Source organism: Henckelia pumila, chromosome 2, assembly GCF_033568475.1.
Source record: "Henckelia pumila isolate YLH828 chromosome 2, ASM3356847v2, whole genome shotgun sequence".
NCBI lineage: Eukaryota > Viridiplantae > Streptophyta > Magnoliopsida > Lamiales > Gesneriaceae > Henckelia > Henckelia pumila.
Genome location: NC_133121.1, coordinates 152030184 through 152041347, shown reverse-complemented (window position 1 = coordinate 152041347; position 11164 = coordinate 152030184). Strand labels below are relative to the sequence as shown.

The window sequence follows — 11164 nt, the reverse complement described above, 5'->3', positions numbered from 1 at the left end:
AATGTAGATACTACAATATCCAAACAAAAAGTCATGGAATTCAAATATAATCATCTGGATTACCTGAAATTCAAGGCCCTTGCACTCCAATATGATGAGAATAAGAGCCCAACGACCAATATATTTAGAAATTTCCTTTCTTGCTGAATCGTCGCGAACTAATATGATTTGCTCAGCACCAAAACCTACTTGTTTCTCACTCGCACTTCCGCTGCATCCAAAAGTTGTAATGAGTGAGTTTTCATTGCTGCCAGGATCTGGTACAACAGTTCTCCATTTCCATAAAATGAATAAGAATCATAAATATTAATGTAACCTCATTGTCCAATACTATGAATTTCGTTAATTATACAGATTAATTTATTTATTTGTCTAGCATGGGTACAAGATAGATAAAGTCTCCAACAGGACATTGAAAGGAATATTTTATTCCTTAAAATCATCCTATTTTGAAAAAGATTTTATTAATTATCCTTTGCCTTTCTTGGACATGAAGTTATTTAATTTCTTGAATAACTTGATTTAGTTAAAGGTATCAGAATATTATGTTATCTAATATCTATTGATTTAATTTTGTATTGTGTAGATTTGCCTTGATCAAGATCTAGAGTCCTGCACCTACAAGGAAACATTCTAAAGAAGGACTCTTGCCCTATTTATTGATGACTACGCCTACAGTGAAGGGATCGATTATTGAGAGACCGCGAGTTTTAACAAATATATAGAATACTTCATAGAACTGCTGAAGCTTGACGGTTGAACATAGTGCTTGAAGCCGTGAAGAACAATTCGGAGATTGTTGATCGAAGAAGTGTGCTACTCACGTGTTTTGGCTTCAAGAGTTTTTCTCCTTATTCTGTTTTTTTTATTCTATTACATATAGAATGCTTTTTAGGAGAAACTTTATTATTTATTTTCTCACTTGTCTTGAGAAATTGATTGTTACAATAGTCACTAGTATTAGGGTTTGTAACACTCTGTGAAAGTTTTCTAGTGAAGTTTTGCCCTGAGGCGCTGCAAGAGTATTTATACTCTTGCTTAATTCAATTGAGTCTATTTATTTGGTTGCTTATTTATTTTATACACGCTTAACTTATATTCCGCTGCAAATTACTCAAGGTGTTATAGTAGTTGTTGTCAACACCTTATGACAACACCTCAAACTGTTTATGTGCAACTATTATTTTCTTACAAGTGGCATCAGAGCCATCTTCTTGATACACTAAGAACTGATCTTGGTTGCTTATTTTATTACAGGAAATAAGATGGACTCATCATATGTTTCGAATTCGTTTCTCAAACCTCCAATTCTTGATGGAGCTAATTACGCACTTTGGAAGCATAGAATGAGATATACTATTAAAGCTATGGATGTTCGTGCTTGGCAAAGTATTCTGACTGGTTGGACTCCTCCAACAACGCAAGATGACGACGGAGACTATATCATCAAGAGAGAAGAAAATTGGACTAACGAGGAAACACTAAGCTCAAGCTACAATGCTAAGGCACTCAATGCAATCCTTGCAACTGTGGATATGAGGATGTATGGGATCATATCTGACTGCACTATTGTTAAGGATGCATGGGATGCTCTTCAAGAACACTGCGAAGGGACTGATAGTGTGAGAAGAACAAGACTGAGATTGTTAAACGCTAAATTTGAGAGAATCAGGATGGATGAGAATGAGACTATTGCTGAGTATGATAAAAAAACTTAGGGAGATAGCTACTGAGGCTCACGCTCTTGGAGGACCTATTGCGAGTGAAGCTATGGTGAACAAGGTTCTTCGATCCTTGCCTAAAAGATTCAATGGGAAGATATGGGCACTTGAAGAAGTAAAGGACACTTCAAAGATGAAGATGACTGAATTGATTAGCATTCTTCAAGTCTTTGAGATGAATAATTCAGACCAAGAGAAGGATAAAGGAAAATCAATAGCTTTTCAAGCTTCAAAGCCTTCATATGAGGAATATGTTCAACTTCATCAAGAGGTTCATCAATCTGATTTAGGAGAAGATTCGATCTCTCTCATGACTAAGAAGTTCAATGATTATCTGAAGAGGATGAAAGAGTCAAAAAAGACGGATCAAAAATTCAAGACTCCAATGTTCTCCAACAAGCCTTTGAGGATCACTGGACCAGAACAATCACCAAAGAAACCTACTGATATTTCTAAGCCTCGGATGATGGTTGATGAAAAGAAGAAGTTTGTCTCAAAGAAGCTGGACAAGGTTCAATGTCATGCTTGTCAAGGTTTTGGACACTATGCAAATGAGTGTGCCAACACACTTAGGAAAGGGATGAACACGTCTTTGAGTGATGAAGAGTCTGAAGAAGAAGAACATGAAGATGAAGAGAGTCATACTGCCCTATCTGCCTTACTGGAAAGCAAGAAGAATTTTCAAGTCAATCCTTTAGGTGTTGCCGTAGGTGTTGCCACACCTGGCCGTAACACCTCCCAAAGGTCAGTCTGTTTGAATTCCTCCATTACTGATAATATATGTGATAATGATACAGGTGAAGAGACAATGTCTATAGAAGAAGCTCGGATGATGTTTGAAGAATTACATACTGATTGGATTGAAAGGAACAAAGTGAATACTATCCTTTCAAAGGAAAATTCTGATCTAAAGGCTGATGTGTCAAGACTGAAAATCATACTGAGTAAGAAAGACATTGAATTAAGCCAAGTGAAGGAAGAACTCGGAAAGGCAAAGGCTACATTGGCTAAGTTTAATTCAAGCACCTCCAAGCTTGATTCTCTACTCATGATGGGAAGAGATGATACTGCTGGTTTGGGATTTGAAAATAACATTTTTGAGATTGGTGAAAGTTCGAAAGGCCCTGTGTTTGTCAAGGAAAGTAACAGTTCAGAAAACGCAAGTAAAAAGGCCTCACCAATTGTACCTCCAAAACCAAATCCACAATCTGCTGCTCCTTCAATGGCTAGAAGGAAACGTAAGTACATCTGTCACTATTGTCATAGACCTGGTCATATCAAACCATATTGTTTTAAGCTACAGGAAGATTACAGGTATAGATCTGCACCGAAGGTGTTGCCTAAGGTGTTGTCAATACCTCCTCACAACATCCCTAGAAACAGATCTTATGTAAGAAAGATTTGGGTACCAAAAGCTGATATTCAATGTCATATGATTTATACTGCTTTAAGGACTAATGTTTCAGGTGCATGGTACTTTGATAGCGGTAGCTCTCGTCACATGACAGGATCCAAGAAGTTTCTCACTGATTATGTCGAACAGAAAAGTGGAAAAGTAACCTATGGAGGAGGTTCAAAGGGAAACATTGTTGGAAAGGGAACTCTGAATGTTGCTGGACTGCCCAAGCTTCGAAATGTGCTTCATGTTGAAGGATTAACCGCGAATCTAATAAGCATAAGCCAACTTTGTGATGATAATTTGCATGTGCAATTTGATAAAAAGTTATGTAAAGTTTTTGATGAATCAAATCTGTGTGTCATGTCAGGTACAAGGTCGTCCGACAACTGTTATCAACTCGGAGAAGAAATGGCCAGTAGACACACAAAAGTGAATGAGTTTGATCTATGGCATCAAAAATTGGGTCATGCAAATTTCAAAACATTAAAGAACTTGAGTAAGTTAGATGCTGTAAGAGGTATGCCTAACTTAAAATCTGGTATTCCATTTGTGTGTGAAGCATGCTAGAAAGGAAAGTAGACTAGGGTGTCACACGAGGTGTTGCCAACATTTGTGACAACACGCTGCCTAGAGCTTTTGCATATGGACTTGATGGGTCCAATGGATGTTGAAAGCTTCGGTGGTAAGAAATACTCTTTTGTTTGTGTGGATGATTTTTCAAGATACACATGGGTAAACTTTCTGAGAGAAAAATCAGACACATTTGATGCATTCAAGAATTGCTCACCAAAATTTCGAACCTATACAATCTGAAGGTAATCAGAATACGTTCTGATCATGGTAAGGAGTTCGAAAACTCTTCGTTTGCTAGCTTGTGTGATAAGAAAGGTATTTCTCATGAATATTCTGCCCCTAAAACTCCACAACAAATGGGATAGCCGAGAGAAAAAATAGGACTTTGCAAGAAATGGCAAGAGTGATGCTTAGTTCTAAAAATATTTCAAAACGGTTTTGGGCTGAAGCTTTGAATACTGCATGTCATATTTCAAATAGAGTATATTTGAGGAATGGTTCTACTGTGACATCCTATGAACTTCTCATAGGAAAGAGGCCAAACCTTAAATATTTTCACGTTTTTGGATGTGTTTGTCACGTTTTGAATTATAGAGATCATTTTGCTAAATTTGATGCAAAGAGTGATAAGTGTATGTTCTTAGGATATTCATCAAATAGTCGAGCCTATAGAATGTATAACTTGAGAACAAGAACTATTGTTGAATCAATTAATGTTGTTTTTGATGACTTTGCAGATCTAAAAAAGAAAACAGCTGAGGATGATATTAATGATCTGCTGGAAAATTCTGGAAATATAGATGTTGTCAAAGGAGTGTTGCCAACACCTCCGACAACACCTCCTACAGAAAATCCAGATTCAAAAGTTGAAAAGCCTACTGATGAGAATACTGATGAAAGCAGTGAGGTAAATGAAGCTGGAAATAATATTCCAAGCAGAATTCAGAAGAATCACCCAACCTCACAGGTAATTGGAGATGTATATGGAGACTTGCAAACTCGAAGGAAAGAAAAAGTTGATTATCGAAAGATGGCAGGTCTACTGTGCATGAGTTCTACATATTCTCAGGTAAGATTCTCTTGTTTCGTGTCAAACATTGAACCAAAAAGGGTTGAAGAAGCTTTAAAAGATGATTTTTGGGTCAATCTATGCATGATGAGTTAGAACAATTTGTGAGGAATGATGTTTGGTACTTGGTACCGTGTCCTGCTCATGGTAATGTCATAGGAACTAAATGGATTTTCAAGAATAAAACTGATGAGTCGGGAAACATCATTAGAAATAAAGCTAGGTTGGTAGCTCAAGGGTATACACAGGTTGAAGGGGTGGATTTTGATGAAACATTTGCTCCTGTAGCCCGCATTGAGTGTGTCCGACTTATGCTTGCTATTTCATGTAACATGGGTATGAAACTTTTTCAAATTGATGTAAAGGTGCCTTTTTGAATGGGATCCTGAATGAAGAAGTATATGTAAAACAACCTAAAGGGTTTGAGGATCCAAATCATCTTGATTATGTGTATAAGTTGAAAAAGGCATTTTATGGATTGAAGCAAGCACCACGTGCATGGTATGGGAGACTCACCGAGTACTTGCTGAATATTGGATTCAAAAGAGGTGAAGTGGATAAGACTTTATTTGTGCAAAAGTCTCAAGGTAATATCTTAATTTACCAAATTTATGTGGATGACATAATCTTTTGTGCTTCAAATGATAAACTTGTTGATGATTTTGTGAAGTGCATGTCCTCTACATTCGAGATGAGCATGGTTGGTGAGTTAACTTACTTTTTGGGATTACAAGTAAAACAAATGCATGATGGTATATTCTTGAGTCAAAGCAAGTATGCTAAAAATCTGGTGAAAAAGTTTCTGAATGATAACACTAAACACATGCGCACACCTATGGGGTCAAATGAAAAGCTGTCAAGAGAGGATGTTGCCGAAGGTGTTGACAACACCCTCTACAGAAGCATGATTGGTAGTCTTTTATATTTAAGTGCTACTAGACCTGATATCATGTATAGTGTTTGTCTATGTGCTAGATACCAGTCTAACCCAAAAATTACTCACCTAAAGGCCGTTAAACGTATATTGAAATATGTGGCAGGAACCATGAATTTGGGTTTGTGGTACACTAAAGAAACTAATTCGAATTTGGTAGGATTTAGTGATGCTGATTGGGCTGGGGATTTAGATGAGAGAAAGAGCACTTCGGGAGGATGTTTTTATTTGGGAAATAATTTAGTGTCATGGTACAGCAAGAAACAAAATTGTGTCTCTTTGTCTACTGCCGAGTCTGAATACGTTGTTGTAGGTAGCTGTTGCTCTCAACTCCTATGGATGAATCAAATGTTAAATTATTATGGTGTTAAGAGTGATACTCCTATTGTGTACTATGATAATTCTAGTGCCATTGATATATCCAAAAATCCAGTACAACACTCTCGAACCAAACACATTGACATTAGACATCACTTCATTCGAGATTTGGTCGAGAAAAGCATGATCTTAATTGAGTTTGTTGGAACTAATAACCAATTAGCTGATATTTTCACAAAAGCTTTGGATTTTGAGATATTTTCCAGCCTAAGAAAATCTCTCAGTATGTGTGCATTATAAACAGGTTCGAGATGTTGTCAGGGGTGTTGCCAACACCCTGTGACAACACCTTTTCATGCATGTGCATTTTTAGGATCTTAGGCATCTCTGCATTCATGCATTCACTCTGTTTTGTGAAATGTTTGATACGTTGTAATCATTGAACAGTTTTTACTCAGGATTCTTTGCAAATTGTTTTACAGTTTAATGAGGATTAATTGATAAAGAGTTCTGACTAAATCACAAAATAGTGGAGGGATGTTCGTGTATTCCATGATCTTGTCCCAAGTGAAAAGTGATTTCGCAAATTCAGAAACTCAAAATAACAAAATGGTTAAAAGAAATAATTCAATCATCAAATTTGATTGATAGTCAGAAGCAAATGGAAAAAGCTACCTAGAGGGGTCTATTTGAAGATTGTTCCTTTAGTGTGCAGGCTACCACTTCTGCATTAATAATGTTATAGGAAATTAAAATTTTCTGAATCCTGAAGTGTTGCTGGGAGATGTTGCCAACATCGTGGATAACACCTCATTTGTCAACATATATTTGCGCATCTAAGTGCATTTTAGTTTTATGTCACATTTTGTTTTAGACATAATTAGGACATTCATATTTTATTTTGTAAATATCTTTGGCTGAAAGGTTACAAATTCCGATCTAACAAAAATTTTGAATTGTGCCCTATCCTCTGAATTTTTGAATTTAAAAGTGATTGGACTTTGTTTCAGTGGTGTTAAAATCTGATGAGGAGTTAAAATTGGAAATATTTGGTGAAATATTTGGCCAAGATTATCGGAGGAAATCAATGGGATTTATTGCCTAATTTAAAAGAGATTTGTTACCGTTTCTCACTTTGTTACCGTTAGGGTCATTGTTACCGTTGGGGCCTACTCAGAATCCAAGTTAGAATAGGAAAGGTTTGAGGGTTTATTTATCTGGGATTTTATCCTATTTTGGGAACACTTTTTCTCTCTATTTTCATCTCGCATTCCCTCATCTTCTCTGTGTTGTTGTGTCCTGTTTTTTTTTCTATCCTCAAGTAATTTCATGGCAGGAAAGGGTTTTGATCCCCAAGATATTCGTTCTGAAATGGGTTACAATAAAGATGCTGCGGAAGGTGTCACAGCACCTACATCACCACACCCCGTGGTTGAACAAGCTATTGTTCCAGTTGCTGAGGAACCAGTGCCTCTGGACTCCATCGCTCCAGGAGAGCCTGGTAATGCCATCGACGTGGAAAATATGCCGGACTTAAGTGTGCTGAACAGAGTGTTTCCATCGAAACCCCTGACCCGACGATCGAAGAGACAAGCTGGGTATAATCCAGATTACACAGCCTCAAAGCGTTTCCGTAGAAAGGGTCAATCATCAAGGCCTTCTATGCTAGATACAGAGTTTTCTTCAGGAGATGCAAGTGATGATGAAGATTACAAACTGGTGCATCGAAAGAGGGGAAAGCAAGCGCAATGGAACCCTCAGTTCAAACCATCCCCATCCCATTTGAATTTGAAGAAAAATCTAAAGGAAGTTCATCCTCTGACAGTGAATCCACTGAATCAGAGACTCCATCTGTTTCTGTTGAACACGTAGCTCCTGCTTCATTCAAGTTTCTGAAGGACCATCTTCTACTGCTCCTCTTGTGCCATCTGATGATGAGGAGATTTCCATAGCCCAGTTCATGGCTAAGATGAAGAAGGCCCACGCCAAAAAGCCTATATCCTCTCCTACTGTCCCTGTTCAGGAATCGGATGATAAACCTGATGAAGAGATGATTCAGGAGTTTGCTGACAATCGTCCTAAACCTTCTGAGAGTTCCAGCTCTACTTCTAGTGAGGATTCAGATGCTGAGGATGAGTTGGAAGACGAGTCAGATTCTGGTGACTCTGAAGAAGAAGAAACATAAGGTGCTGAGGAAGGTGTTGTTGACACCCTGGACAACACCTTAGGAGAAGAGTACCGGGTACACTCCTCCTATTCCTCTGCTTTTTATTCCAAGCAGATTGCTGACTGCTGGGATCAGTACTCTGATCGTGAATTCTTGGAGGAGCGAAACATTGATGTCGAGAGCTATGAAGCTCAAAACTTGGTCAGATTCTTTGAAGTGAGAAATCTACTGGCCACTGTCTCTACTGCTGGTCCATATTGCAGGAAAATTGTTCGAGAATTCTACTGCAATCTCACTGAAGCCGTAAAGGATCCAAGATTTGTCAAGTATGGAAAGGTGTATGTGCGAGGACAGATTTTTGCATTTAGTCCTGCCATAATAAATGGTTTCCTTCATACTCTGACTGTTGATGATGCTGCACTTCCTTCTCTGGATGAGATGACCTCGGTCATTACAGGGGGTCAAGTCACTATTTTTCCCTCCCATCCTAAGAAGTTGCAGGCTGCCAAGCTCACATCTTTCTACTCTGTTCTGCACAAGACTGCTGTGAAGACATGGACTCCCTCCGGAAATTCTACAGTTGTGACAAAGCACCAGACTCCTGTCCTTTATGCCATCGGCACAGGTGCAAGTTTCAACTATGGAAGACTTGTTTTTGACACTGTAATGGGATTTGCAGATTGTGCTCAACCAACCTTGAAGCTTCCTTATCCATCTTTGATCTATTCTATGCTGCTGTCTCAAGAAATTGAGAAGGATAATGATGAAGTACTTACTGAGCCTGGGGAATTGATGAAAATTGCACCTGCTCTACTCAAAGGAAACAGAACAATTGATCTTCTTTGGTCTGAGTCTGATGTTGCCGTAGGTGTTGTGGCAGGTGTGGCCAACATCCCTTCTGCCACTACTATTTTTGTGCCCCCTTCTGCTGCTCAAGCGGTTGATTCAACGTTTATTCAAGCTCAATTGGTGCATGCTGACCAGAAGATTGCACAAGCTAAGGCCGACCTTGCATATTACAAAGGGTTAAAGGCTCACTATGAGTCTCTTTTAAGGGGAGCTGGCCCTTCTGAACAAAAAGGGGGAGTGATGAGGCTTCCGAGAGCAATCAATTCTAATTTTTAGTGTTTGGTTTTCTAATTTTTAGTTTTGGCTTTCCTAGTTTATTTGTTTCTCTTAGGTTAAGTTTTTAATTGCTCTGTTTTTGCTCTGTCCCTAATCAAATCAAAACTTTTTGTGGATCACTGTTGTTTCGTATTAATTTTGAGATGTCATAGGTAGATGTTGCCAACATCTTATGACAACACCTCTGCTTATACTTAGGAGGAGAATCTATTCAGGGGGAGTTTTGATTAAGGGGGAGTTTAGTTGTGTTTTGTCCAAAAAGGCAAAAAGGGGGAGATTGAAAGGAATATTTTATTCCTTAAAATCATCCTATTTTGAAAAAGATTTTATTAATTATCTTTTGCCTTTCTTGGACATGAAGTTATTTAATTCCTTGAATAACTTGATTTAGTTAAAGGTATCAGAATATTATGTTATCTAATATCTATTGATTTAATTCTGTATTGTGTAGATTTGCCTTGATCAAGATCTAGAGTCCTGCACCTACATGGAAACATTCTAAAGAAGGACTCTTGCCCTATTTATTGATGACTACGCCTACAGTGAAGGGATCGATTATTGAAAGACCGCGAGTTTTAACAAATATATAGAATACTTCATAGAACTGCTGAAGCTTGACGGTTGAACATAGTGCTTGAAGCCGTGAAGAACAATTCGGAGATTGTTGATCAAAAAAGTGTGCTACTCACGTGTTTTGGCTTCAAGAGTTTTTTTCCTTATTCTGTTTTTTTTATTCTATTACATATAGAATGCTTTTTAGGAGAAACTTTATTATTTATTTTCTCACTTGTCTTGAGAAATTGATTGTTACAATAGTCACTAGTATTAGGGTTTGTAACACTCTGTGAAAGTTTTCTAGTGAAGTTTTGCCCTGAGGCGCTGCAAGAGTATTTATACTCTTGCTTAATTCAATTGAGTCTATTTATTTGATTACTTATTTATTTTATACACGCTTAACTTATATTCCGCTGCAAATTACTCAAGGTGTTATAGTAGGTGTTGTCAACACCTTGTGACAACACCTCAAACTGTTTATGTGCAACTATTATTTCCTTACAGACATTATCCTTACTTTTTAAGTGTTTCCATAAACAACCAAAAAAAAGTCAAACAGACCAACTTTCTGAAAAGAAACAATAATAATTTGCATACAAATGGACAATCCCGAAAAAGAAATACCCATATTTCTTAACATGATATTGATTTTGTCAAAATATTTACAAGTCTAAAAAAAATGGACCAAATACAATATAAGAGTTTCATATACAACAAAAATCATTCCAATCCACAAGCCGCACAATTTGGTAGAGGAAATTTACTAGAATTGTCAATCATAAAAGAAAAATAATGCCAAAGCTGAAGTCCAATTCGCCGATCCAACAAACTACTTGTTGGTGATCCTTTTCTTGAATTGATTTCTTTCTTCAAATATGTATCGCTTTGTGAATCCTAAAAATAACCCCAATTCCCACCATATTTAAATTCGCCCACTATAAATTTTGTCACAAAACTACATATAGTTAATTATTAATTAAAAAATAAAAGTTTCATAAAAATTAGATTCCCAAAATGCACAAGTTTTAAAGCGACAAGCAACCCAAAAAACCTTTTGTAACAAAGAAGACACGACAGAAAATTAAAAACATAGCACATAAAATCGCAAGAAAAAAAATAAAGAATCGAGAGCTATGAAATCGCAGAAACTCCACTACGCATAAAATCGCAGGAAAAAACTAAAGAATTGAGAACTATGAAATCGCAGAAACTCCACTTTCGCAGTTTGGGTGAGAGGTAAACTCCACTTCTCCAGCTTGGACGATGAGGAATCTGGACGTCGGCTTCGACGAGGATTGGGGAT

The 11164-nt window shown here is 37.3% G+C and overlaps 1 protein-coding gene across 1 annotated transcript; it reads left to right on the top strand.

Moving 5' to 3' along the window:
- Positions 1-1265: 1265 nt before the first annotated feature.
- Positions 1266-1718, top strand: LOC140878705 (uncharacterized). The gene has a single exon (XM_073282320.1). It carries the CDS (start codon positions 1266-1268, stop codon positions 1716-1718), a length of 453 nt encoding a protein of 150 aa, XP_073138421.1.
- The last annotated feature ends 9446 nt before the right edge of the window (positions 1719-11164 follow it).